Source organism: Aspergillus mulundensis, assembly GCF_003369625.1.
Source record: "Aspergillus mulundensis strain DSM 5745 chromosome Unknown scaffold_14, whole genome shotgun sequence".
In the NCBI taxonomy this organism is placed as follows: Eukaryota; Fungi; Ascomycota; class Eurotiomycetes; order Eurotiales; family Aspergillaceae; genus Aspergillus; species Aspergillus mulundensis.
In genome coordinates, this window is record NW_020797902.1 from 646,809 (window position 1) to 659,339 (window position 12,531).

The window sequence follows — 12,531 nt, forward strand, 5'->3', positions numbered from 1 at the left end:
ACGGCACCAAGAACTTAAGATGCGGCGTGGACGCAGCCTTAGCCAGAACCTCCTGTGTCGTAGCCACGTCAGGGCTACGGTGATGGGCTTCTCGCACATAACATGCTAACCACCAACCACCAGCTCAAGCTTTGCCTCCAGATAGATGCGGGCAAACTCACCAACCCCAACTCCAAAGGCCCCATAACAAGCGGCGCATGGGTCGCCGTGGCAGTTGAAATCAGAACCGCCTGCGCACCACTCTTCTGCATACACGCCTCCAGATCCGCGAAAAACTGCACCGAGGCTGGAAGATTGGCGGCAGCTCACTCATCGCTGCCGGGCTGTGTCGCAGGCGGCGACGAGCTCGATGCGCGGCTGTTGGAAGGAAAGGATGCGGGCGCGGATTGCGCCGAGGCGACCGAGGCCGATGAGGGCGAGTTTCAGGCGAGGTTGGGATGACATGATGTATTTTCCAAGGGTCTATCACAAAGAATCTGGGACGTAATGTCGTAGGACTGGTTGACCGGGTCCTTTTATCGTGTATGGCATGCTCAGGCCCGGTAAGGTACGGTGTTCTCGCGCGATAGCACTGTCCGTATCGGTGAAGCTGTAATGCAGACAATTCCGAAACATGGCTTACCTGCTTACACCTGGCGAAGCAATGTTCATATGTCCGGTGGTGGAGTGCATGTTCAGGCGTCGGATAGCTCAAGTCCGATGTTGATTGATACCCGATCGACGTCGGATAGCTCAAGTCCGATGTTGATTGATACCCGATCGACGTCGGACGTTGCAAAGCTGCCGGGATTATTCGGTAGGGAGTACTAATCAGGAAAGGATTACTAGTGGTATAGATATAGAAAACGATTCATAGCAGTAAGGTTTGCTAAACAATTCTGGGGTACGCACTGAATACAGCTAACTTAACTCGCGCTGGCTGACGTTGGCACTGGCCCATTGTTGTCAATGGTCATCGCGTCGCCAGCAGTGACGGCTCGGGATGAGTCGGCGGCCTGTGGCAGCACTCGAAAGCAATTCCAGAGATTCAGCGTCTGTGAACTCAGCCGTTTCCGACACCGCGTCGACAAGACTATCGCCAAAAGAATCACTGGAAGTGGAGCCTCCCACCGAACTTGAAATAGCTGACTCTTCATCGCTACTCGTTGCCGGAGGCACGCACCGTAGAGCAAACGCATAGAGATGCTCAGCAATGTGGCTATCGAATACTGAGTGGGCTGATTGAGTGGTGTAAGCGCAAAGTGGACATGAGAGGGAAACCAGCACTTTCCGCTCGCTGATTCTGGCCAGATGGGGGATATGCTTGTCAAGGACGTCCTTGGAATGTTCCTGCCGCATGTGGGCTTCCCATTTGCTCTGATCTCCAAACGTAAAAGAGGGATAATCTCTATTTTTCCAGGCGCAGTGATCGCATGTCCAGTGGGTAACACTGTGCTCTATGAGCAAGTGCTTGAACAAGGCTTGTGGCGTAGCGTACATCTCGTCCGGAATGGTGCAGTTCTCGTAAAAGCACGTGTATGGAAGGATATCCTCAGCGACGTGGCCTCTGGGGCTGGGCGTCGCTGGGAAGATGTCAGCGGGAGGCTGTGTAGCTTTCGTGATCAACTCAGATTCAAGCTCTGTCGGTGTGGTCATGGAAGATGTCAAAACGCTGGGCATTGGGACAGGGTCAAAAGTATCGAATTCAGTTGGCGTCTGCTGGATGTTGGGTGTTGGCCTTCCGATTGGCTGCGCTGGTAAAAGATACTTCTCCATCACAGGCGGCTTTTTGTTCTGCTGAGTATGTCTTGTGGCATAGATTATTCGGTTTCTTCGCACGATGTTGGCGTAAATAAGTCGGTGTTGCACCGGTGTCAACTTGTCGGAGTCTGCAATACGACGAGATTGCCATGTTGCAGTAGTAGAGGCTTGGGCATTAAATTCGCTTGAGCTCATCAGGATAACACCCTTCAAATAGGCCTCAAAGTCTTCAAAGTCCTCCAACTTGAGGGCGGCATCGGCTTTCTTATAGCGATACTTCGCGGGCGACCGTCGGATGTTGTTCGAGAGTTCCGCGAGCTGGCGAAGCGTTCGTTTTATGTTGAGTAAATGTTCTTTTACCAGGATGTCTCCCTTTCCCATGTTTGGTAGGGAGTCTGTTTTGGTCCGCTCGGTTGAGAGAGAGAGGTCGGAGAACATCGAGTACTCGCCATCAAGGGGGTCTTCTTCCGGATTCTCTATGGCCGAGGTGTCTTGTGGCATATCTTCATGGTGTATCAACCTTTCCAGCGTTACGGACAAACCACCCAGGAGATCGAATACCAGTTCCTGGGTCTCTTTGCTCTGTTGGAGACGGTAATCGAGTGATGATCGGCCAACAGCTGCAGCCTTGAGTCCGGCCTCCCACAGATTAAACTCTCCCTGACGATCTTCGAGCCAGTCCAGATCGTCGGCTGCAAAATGTGGCACAGAAAGACATTTGACGAAAAGTTCCTGACAGCCTCTTGTTCGACTAGCGATCCCGACGGCAGGTGAAGATAGACAGTCCATGATTGCGAATCGAGGGATAACGATGTTGGCCCCGTAGAGGTCGACCAGTGGTGCGTTTTTGAGATGGAATACCCTACAGGTGTGGTAGTCCGAGATGTTGTTAGCTGTTGAGAATGAGAGATTGAGATGAAGGAGAGGTGCGCATCCGGAGACACAGCCCGGAGAGGAGTCATCACCCCGCGCCGTCTTGAATTCCGGTACCTGCCCAGTCGAGTAACTCTCTGATTCTCGTACATAGGCACAGGTATTTGCGAGAATGGATGGCGGGTTCGACAGCATGTATACTTGCCTCGCTCGAGACTTATATGGCCGAGTTCCCGAATGACAAAAATCTGGGTAATTTATACTTGCCAATGGGCCTGATCTTATCCAAACCTAGCGCACTAATCCGGAATGTGAATTACTTCTCCTAAAAGGTTCATTAACGTTGAGGGTGAGGATTGATTACTCGCTGTACCGTAATGTTGTACAGCAGCTCGAACCTGCCCCTCCGTACTAGATATAAAATACCTCTCCCGTGAGCCAGGCCGGTGCAGTGACATCCGATCCAATCGGACACGCATATCAAAGCGAATTTGTGGCCGTTTGTGATTGGCCGTGGCGTACGGTACCTATCCCCTCAGCACTGCACTGATGCACTGCACAGACCTGACCTCCTCCAACTTGTCATCCGAGGGCGCAGCCTCCAGCTTGATGAAAGCAGGTTCCAGCAAAGCCAACATTGCCCGCTCCGAGAACTCGGTATACCAAGTCGGTACACCTTTAGCAAGAGCCCGAGCCACCATGGCAGACCCATCGCCCCCCTCCAGAGAGATCCTATCCCTCTCTGACCTCGAAACCATTGCTTCCCGCAAGCTCCCAAGGCCGGTGTGGGGTATCATATCAACCATCCACTTCCCCTTTATGCTCCGGTGCGAGCGCTCATGCTAACGCCCGGGAAACCAGAGTTCTTCTCCTCCGGCGCCACGACCCAAGTAACAGTCAAAGAGAACTCGTCCGCCTTCTCAAAGTACCGCATTATCCCGCGCGTCCTGCGCGATGTCTCGGCACTTGATACGACGATCTCAATGTTTGGCGAGAAGCTCTCCTTCCCGCTCTGCGTCTCCCCGGCGGGCATCCAAGCCATGGCTCATCGCGACGGCGAACTCGCAACCAGCCGCGCCTGTGCGCGCGTAGGCGTGAACATGGGCGTGTCCTCGTACGCAACCTACAGCGTCGAGGAGATCGTTGCAGCCGGGCGTTCGGTCGGTAGTATCAACCACGCGATACAGCTCTACAGCATGAACGACCGCTTAAAAGAAGAGGCGATCATCCAGCGCGCCGAGAACGCAGGATGTAAAGCGATCCTTTTAACAGCCGATAGCCCGGTCCTCGGCGTACGCTGGAACGAAACACGCAATGGGTTTATCCCGCCCGTTGGCCTGGGATATCCGATGCTCGACAGGACCTCAGACGATATTCAGGCGCAGAGCCACGGGGACGGATTCGCGGCGTTTAATTCGTCGTCGCACTGCTGGGAAACTGAGATCCCTTGGCTGCGTGAGAGGACGAGGATGGAGATCTGGATTAAGGGCGTGCTTTGTCCTGAGGATGTGGAGATGGCGATTGAGTATGGCTGCGATGGGGTTATTGTCAGTAACCATGGAGGTCGGCAGTTGGATGAGACACCTGCCACTGTGGACGTCCTTGCTGCTTGTGCTGCGGCTGCGAAGGGGCGGATTAGGGTCCATGTTGATGGGGGGGTTCGCTCGGGGAATGATATCTTTAAGGCGTTGGCGCTGGGGGCGGAGTGTTGTTGGGTTGGGAGGCCGGTGCTTTGGGGGCTTGCGGTGAGTTTCTCAATTCGATGGGACTTGGGTTTTTGATAGTAATGGGTGGTAGTACGATGGCGAGCGCGGAGTCCAGCTTATGCTTGAGATTCTGAAGGGCGAGTTCGCGAGATGCATGCAGTTGGCTGGGTGTAGGAGTATTTCTGATATCAGCCCTTCGAGTCTGGGGATTTTCCGTGCTGATGGGCCTTTGGCGAGGCTGTGAAGACTCAACGGAGTCGTTCAGTGCAAGTTGGTATGTTGACTAAAGTGGTTATGCATGCTTTGCGCTCACAATATCCATCCATGCTTTTGATTAACAGCTACATATATTCATAATCTTCCATGTGGAAGAGCATAGGTAGCAGTAACAGACTCCGGTCACAGCTGCAAGCTTCTTTCAATGATCAGGGCATGGGAGAGGTGGCAGGCGGTGATCAGATGAGGAGCTTCGTTGTCAAGGCCTTTCCGTGGCGGTAATGTTAAGCAATGTTCTTGCTTGGTAGGGGGAAGAAAGTGTCAGAATTATAACACATGGGAAATCACCGTAACTTGAACCATGGAGCAAATGGGACGCTCCTCCAATGTCCGCCAGGCGTTTGGAAGCCATTCGGCAGTGTGTCTGTCAATAACTGACGAGGACTCGATAAACGCGTCTGTTACCGCCGCCACTTCAACTGTAGCAAAGCCGGCATGGCTCGACATGGAAAAAGCCGACAATGCGCCGGAAAGATCGAGAAGACATTACTCAAGCAAGTGGATGTCAGTCTTGTATGCCCGGATGAAATACAAAGGACTCTGCAGAACTGGCTAGACACAAAGGCCTAATGGCCGTGTTTGTTGCGCAGGAGAGTGGGGGCTGAAAGTGGTGGAGTAGCAAAGCTACTTGGAAGGACAATTCACAGAGATCTAGAATGGACCATAGAAGAATGCAAAGTTTCTAGAAGCTGCATGGCAGCCCTTGGTATGTGCAGCGTGAAGAGTAGGGCACCTTGACTGGATTAGCCCTAAGTCGACCGAGATTCAGGAGCCGGTGCAACCGGAATCGTACGTTGGACGACGAACGATAGAAACACAGACAGAACGCTGAGAAGCATTATTCAGCCCCTTCCGCCAAATCGCCATCTTCGGCTAGCAAGCCCGAAGTCGGGGCCATCTAAGGAATTTGTTCCTGAATCCTTAGGGCCGTTCCTTAGCGGCGCCAGGGGCTGAACAGATCGCGAATCGCGTTCTAGAACGGCACAACCATGACCTGCAAAGCACTATCAATTCAACAAAAGCTGAAGCCGACCCGAGCTCGGTGTCGCGTAAAAGTTGTTCTTCCTTAGCCGTGCGCCACGGGCGACCTTCAGGACTTAATCCCACTCGTACGGCTTCAAACGCGGCAGTATTATAGCCGAGACTAGCCATTGGGTCATGCAGGGGCTTAGAACATGTGGTCGTTAGGGTATAGCTGATACTAGCTGCATTGCCGAAGGCAAGTCCGGGAATATAAGACACCTGGAGATCTCATCCTCTTTGGCTCCGAATTGACACTGCAATCCACCTGCAAGGATTCATTACTTAATCTGACCTACCACTGCAGCCTGAAATCTGCATCGCTACAATGGCCATCAGCTCCGACATCGTCGTTGCAAAGTCATTACCAACTATTCACCTCGACCTTCTCCGAGCGGACAATGACACGGAGAGCAAGAAGCTGCTCAACGCTTGCCGGAGCTATGGCTTCTTTTATCTGGACTTGACGAGTGACGCGGAGTTGGTCAAACTATGGGATAACATGTTGGCCATTATCAAGGATTACTTTGAGCAACCACTGGAGATCAAGATGCAAGATGCAAGGAATGATGACAACTACGGGTACGAGCGCCCTCTTTTTCTTTTGAGTGTTTGTCCATGCATTCTTAACAAGTTCACAGCTACGAGCCCATGGGCACCGAAGAAGGCCCAATGGCCAAAACAAGAGACGGCTACGAGTCTCTGAAAGTACATCCCCAAAAGCATCCCATTCATGGCTCCAACTAACCCCCTATTTGCAGTTCTCCCGCCGCGAATACCTCAAAGGCTCCTCAGACCTCACCTCGCCCATCCGGCACCACCAAACGACCTTCTTCACCTTCATAGAAAAAGCCCACGCCATAACCCTCACCATCCTCACCCGCCTCTCAACCCAACTAAACCTCACCGGCCCCGCGCGCTTCGAAGCCCAACACACCGACCCAGGCCCCTCCCTCTCAACCCTCGGCCTCCTCCGCTACCCAAAGCACGACCTGAGCCGGGAAACCTCAAGCACACCCACACACGTCGGGCACAACAAACACACCGACGTCGGAACGCTGACCTTCCTCCTCGCCGCGCAATGGGGGCTGCAGTTCCTATCCCCGCTCAGCAAACGGTGGGAATTCATCGAGCCGCGCCGCGGCCACGCCATCATCAATGTCGGCGATAGCCTGCGGTTCCCGAGTGGGGGTGAGCTGGCGAGCGTGGTGCACCGCGTTGTGCCGCTGCGGGAGACGCAGACGGAGGACCGGTACAGCATGGCGTATTTCCTGCGCATGAATGATGCGGATGGGTTTGTGGATAGTGCGGGGAGGAAGTGGAGTGCGCGGGAATGGCATGATTTTAAGTTTGGGGTGTTTAAGAGTCCGAGTACGCTTGATAAGAAGGGGGAGTTTTTGACCGGGATGATGGAGAGGGATGGGGTAATTGGGGTTGCGGTGTGATGGCTGCTCGGGGGAGGAAGGGGATTTGTACATATATTTGTTTTTTGTTCGTTTAATGAGGATTACTTTGTCAGTTGTGGTAACCCGTCTTTGTTGAATCTTTTGAAACCTCTCGAGTACCCGAAATCGACAGTTTCTCAGAGGGAGGCAACACACGTTATATTTGGTTGCGGTCAACCTTGCATGGCAAGCGGTGCTTCAGTCGAGGGGACCTGCGCGAGCCTCAGGGCCCTAGGGGAATAGGGATATGGTACCATTCCGGACAAATACAAAGCGAGGCCTGGATCTGGAACGTAAATCTACCAGTACTTGGAAGACGGGTAAGTGGGACGCTTGGTTAGGTGGGTATATTCTCGGCTGTAGTCCCCCTCTTCCTCACCATTACGGAAATAAAAGACATATTGAGCGAACAGATGCACCCCCAGGTCCCTAGCCGGGTTACCTACTATGGTACGCTCTGCTGGAAGTAGGTGCCTGAGGCCACCGGAGGCCTTAGGGCTCCGGTGGAGGAAGGTTCTTCCGGCCTAAATAACTATTATAAAACTCTTTATTTATCCCTAAAATATCTAACTTAGTATACTATGTAATATAAGAGACTTTTACCTATAATAACTAGTTTTTTTAATAGGTTATAAGCCCGTGTAATAACGCTAGCGCTGGGGATTACCCGGCTGGTAAGGCCAGGTAATTAAGAGAGAATATATAAAAAAAACTAAATATAAAATTATTTAAAGGTCTTTTATTAAGGCCTTTAAGTACTTTATATAACTTTTATTTAAAATAATAAGGCCTAAATATTATTTTTAAAGCTATTAATATTGTTAGGCCTTAGTATTACTATAGCTAATAAAGTTGCTTATAATATTAATATTAATAATAAAATTATACTTTTTTACTTAAATAAAATAATGCCCTTATTATTAACCCCTGTTTTTAAATATATTTTAATAAAAATATAAAAAAATAAAAACCTTTATTAAAGCCCCTAACCTATTATAAAATAAAAAAAATTATATTATAATATATAAAAAATACTATTATTTTTTTTATAATAAAAAAATTTATAAATTATAAAATAACTTTTTTAAGCATAAAATTATAAAATTTTAACTTATTAATATTAATAAAAATTACTTAATATACCTTTAGCTTAATACTATTAATTATAATAGCCTTTATTTATACTTTATTTTTAAAAATTTTATTAGGTATAACTTACCCTAGCTTGCTTATTATTTTTTAAAAATAAAATAAAATACAAAATAAAAAAGTTTAAAAAAAATTAAAACTATAAATTATTAACTTTTTAAAAAGGCTAGCCCTTTTAAAAAATTAATAATAAAAATTTATTATAAATTCTAATAAAAATTTAACTTTAAAGTAAGGTTAATCCCGCGCCTATATAAGGCTTTTTTTAACTTTTTTATTTTTTTATATTTTTTTTATTTATTTTTATTTTATACCTTTTTTTTAATTTTTGCCTTATTATATTAAATTATAATATATAATAATATTTTATTTTTTTTTACTTAAAGTGCTTGCTTATAATATATTTTTTATAAATAATAATATTAAACTTTATAATAAGTAATGTTTTATATTTTTTTATTTCAAATTTATAACAGTAACTATTTATAATTTATTTATAAAAAAAGCTTTTTAATAAAGTATATAAAGTATTTAAGTAAGGTTTTATTATTATAATAATTATAAAGGCCTTTATTAATAATTTATTTATTATTAGTAATACCCTTATTATAATATTATTATCCCCCTTACTAAATACCACCTTTTTTACTTACTTTTTTTTAAAATTTTTGCAAGACTTTTTTTAATTTTCTAAGTTTTTTTTATTAAAATTTTTATTATAATAACCCTTAAAAAACAAGTGTTTTACCTGTTAAGTATAAATAAAATACCCCTGTAACCCCCTTTTTATTGAAAAAGATTTATATTAATTATATAAATATAAAAAATAGTAAAATAAGTAATAATTTTCCTGCCCTTTTTTTAAGTAAGTACTTTTTTTAGTTTAATTAATAATAATAAAAATTAATATATTATTATATTAATAAAGCTTTATAAACTACTAAAGCCTTTTAAAGCTTTTTTTCTATTTATAAAAACCTTAATTAAGCTTTTACACGCCTTAAAAAGCATAAGATTTATATTATTAAAAAATTTTATTAATAGTTTACTATATTTTTATAGTAGTAATACAGTGTTATTTTTAAGTAAGTAATAAATTATATTAATTATAAAATTTTATTAAAAATAATATTTATAACTCATATACATGCTTTTAAAATAAAAAGGCATGCTTTTTCTTAAGGTACTTATATATATTATATTTTTATATATTAGCAGGCTTAATATTTACTATAAGTTAAGGATAATTGCTAGCTTACTAAGTAAATAAAAAATTATTTATATAAGTTTTTTTATATAGTATTTAATATTAATAACTACTAAATTTAGAAAATAATATAATAGCTTTAATATTATAATTTAGGTAGTTAAGTTAAAAAAATTAAATAATAAAAAAGTAAGCTACTACTTTAACTAAAAAGTATTAAAAAAGTAAGTAAATTTTAATAAAGCTTTTACTTATAATTATTACTTACCTAGTAAGGGTAAAAATAAGCCTATATAAATTATTATTTTAAAAACTTCTAAGCTAAGTAATAAAAAAAATATAAATATTAAGGCTTTTAATAACATAGTTAATAATATTAATAAATTCTTTAAGAAAGCCTTTATTATTAAATTTTTTTAAAAAAAATAATATATTACTTTAAAATTAATATTAACCCTTATTTTTTAAGCCCTTTTAAAAAGCTTCAATAACCTTGCTTAATTTTACTTGACTACCCTATAACTTAATAAATAATAAAATTTTATTATAACTATTTTTTGTTATAATATAAAAAAGACTTTAAGTATTAATACCAGGCCTATATAATTTAAAAGCTTTTTAATTAATAATTTATTATTATTCAGTTTCTTTTAATACTAACCCGGGCAAATTAAGCTAAAATCTTATATATTAATCAAAATAAGTTATATTATTAAAGCTTACCCCTACTAGTTTTTTTTTATTTCCCTTCTTGCCCTATTATTAATTTATTAAAATTATTAATATAGCCTAATAATATTAATAATATTATTAATTTAGTTAAGCCTTATTTTAAGGCAAGAGTTTAAATATAATAATTTTTTATAAAAATAAAATAGTTTTAAGTTTTAAACTTAAAAAATATAAGTAAGTACCCTTTTACCTTTAGCTTTTTTGAAAAAAAATTTAATATAAGAATTAGTGCTATTAATATTAAAATATATATTAACTTAATTTTTTTAAATTATTCACTAGCGCTGGCCCCTTTAAAATTTTTATTAAAAATAAGTCCCCCTTTTTTAAATTAATTAATTATATTTTGAATTATTAGTATTAGGTGTCCTAGGCTTAAAAATAATAATTATATAAAAAGTATAAAAAAAGGGTTCTTTTCCCAAGGTTTAATAAAAGGTAAATTATTTTTATAAATTCTTAAATAATAATATTATACCGCGCTCTTGTGCTTTTAAATTTTAAATAAATTTAGGCTATCATTTTTCTAGTTTTAATAAAAATAGTAATATTAGCATAAATATTAATAATAAGCTAGTAATAAATAAAATAATAAAACTTACTAAGGCAAAGGTAGCTTTTAATAGGGTAAATATTAAATTTAATAAGGCGGAGGCGGAGTATTAAATATTTTAAATAAAGTATTAAATAAAGTATAAAGCAGAGTGTTAAGCAGCCATAATATTAAATATTTTAAAAAAGTTAAAAATAAAGAAAATTACTTTTAGTAATAAATTTAGTATTAGCCCTGCTAATAAGGTAGTTTATAGTAATAATAAGTAAAGTAGGTTAGTTTTAATTTTTTAAAATAAATAAAATATGGCAGGCTGCTTGCTAGAACTTTCCTAGTATAAGTATTACTTTTTTATAAAATACTTCCCTTTTAAATATAATAATTTAAAATACTAATAATAAAGTTATATTTAATACTAGTCTTTTTAGTGTCCCGCGGAGGTTAGCGTTTTTAGTACTTATTAATAGTTCTTTTTATTAAACTATTAATTAGGATTAATAAGTTTTTTTAAATTTATTTTTTATGTAATTTTAATTTTAAAAATATATGCTAAATAAGGTTATAAGTTTTTATTTATAATATTCTTATTATTAAAGTATTACTAGCCTTAAAAGCTTTTGCCTTTTTAGTATACTTTTTATTTTTAATAATAAGCTTATTAATAATAGTATTCTTTTTTACTTAGTTTAAGAATAATTTTTAATTTTTATACTTAATTTATTTTACCCTTGTTAATATTAATAAGTTAAAATAAAAGGGGATTAAAAACTTAACAATATTAATAATTTATTATATTTTAATTAATTTTATAATTTTTTAACCTTACTTTTTAAGGGGTTTTTATAGTTATATACTTACCTAAAGCTTTTTTAAATTATTAACTTTTATAAAAATAAGGTATTATTTACAAATAAAATTATAAATAATATATTCATTTAGTTTAATAATAATATATATACTAAATAAGTATAATTTTAATATTTTATAAGGTTTAAATTACTTAGTATTAAATTTTTAAAGATTTTTATTTTTAACTAGGACCTAATTATTTTTTTTAAATAAGTAATACTTTATTTTATAATTATAAATATATTATTGCTTTATAATATAGGCTAACAAGCATTTATTAATAATAATTTAAATATATTATAACTTAAAAATATAATTCTTTATAATAATAATTTTTATAAATATATTATTTATAAAAGAAATATGGTTAAATATTATATAAAAGTTTAAAGGGACTTATACTAGTAATACTAAAAAATTTAATATATATAATAAATAATACTTAATTTAAGTATTAATCCTATAGTTTTATTAGTTTCTTAAGTAGTATTTTTATAAGTATTAAGCTAAGAATTTTATTTCATTACTTAATATATTTATTTATTTTAGGGTAATATAGCATGGTAATATAATACTTTATTTTTAGTAATTATATAAAATAAGTAATAACCTTAAATAACAGGTTTAAATTAATATTTAATATTAATTTTATTATAGCCCTATAATAAATAAAGGTTTTTTATATAAAAATTTTATTATTATTTTATTTTTAATATTAAAAATAGCTTTAGTAACTAGCTAGCTTATTATATAATTAATAATTATAATAATTTATTTATTATTATTAGGTATTACTAGTAGTACCCTAATAAAATTAATTTTTTATTATTTAAAGGGTTATATATTTTTTTTAAATATATAAAATTATGCCTTATACTTTAGCCCTAGTTATAATCTTTATATAACCTAGTAAATAAGGTAAGTATAAACTATATATTAAATATTTTTTTTATTATAAGTTATTAAATATAATTACTAATT

General features: G+C 38.5%; 3 protein-coding genes across 3 annotated transcripts; 2 read left to right on the forward strand and 1 right to left on the reverse strand.

Moving 5' to 3' along the window:
• Positions 1–945: 945 nt before the first annotated feature.
• On the reverse strand, positions 946–2,808 carry DSM5745_10183 (uncharacterized protein; the record flags this gene model as incomplete). Its single annotated transcript, XM_026752199.1, has 1 exon — positions 946–2,808. The coding sequence occupies one exon, from the start codon at positions 2,806–2,808 to the stop codon at positions 946–948; it is 1,863 nt and encodes a 620-aa protein (XP_026599261.1).
• Positions 2,809–3,162: 354 nt separating this feature from the next.
• Positions 3,163–4,563, forward strand: DSM5745_10184 (alpha-hydroxy acid oxidase; the record flags this gene model as incomplete). The annotated part of the gene is made up of 3 exons (XM_026752200.1): positions 3,163–3,403; positions 3,475–4,358; positions 4,411–4,563. The coding sequence occupies 3 exons, from the start codon at positions 3,163–3,165 to the stop codon at positions 4,561–4,563; spliced, it is 1,278 nt and encodes a 425-aa protein (XP_026599262.1).
• Positions 4,564–5,943: 1,380 nt separating this feature from the next.
• DSM5745_10185 (uncharacterized protein) lies at positions 5,944–7,060 on the forward strand (the record flags this gene model as incomplete). Its single annotated transcript, XM_026752201.1, has 3 exons — positions 5,944–6,197; positions 6,257–6,323; positions 6,377–7,060. The coding sequence occupies 3 exons, from the start codon at positions 5,944–5,946 to the stop codon at positions 7,058–7,060; spliced, it is 1,005 nt and encodes a 334-aa protein (XP_026599263.1).
• Between the last annotated feature and the right edge of the window lie 5,471 nt (positions 7,061–12,531).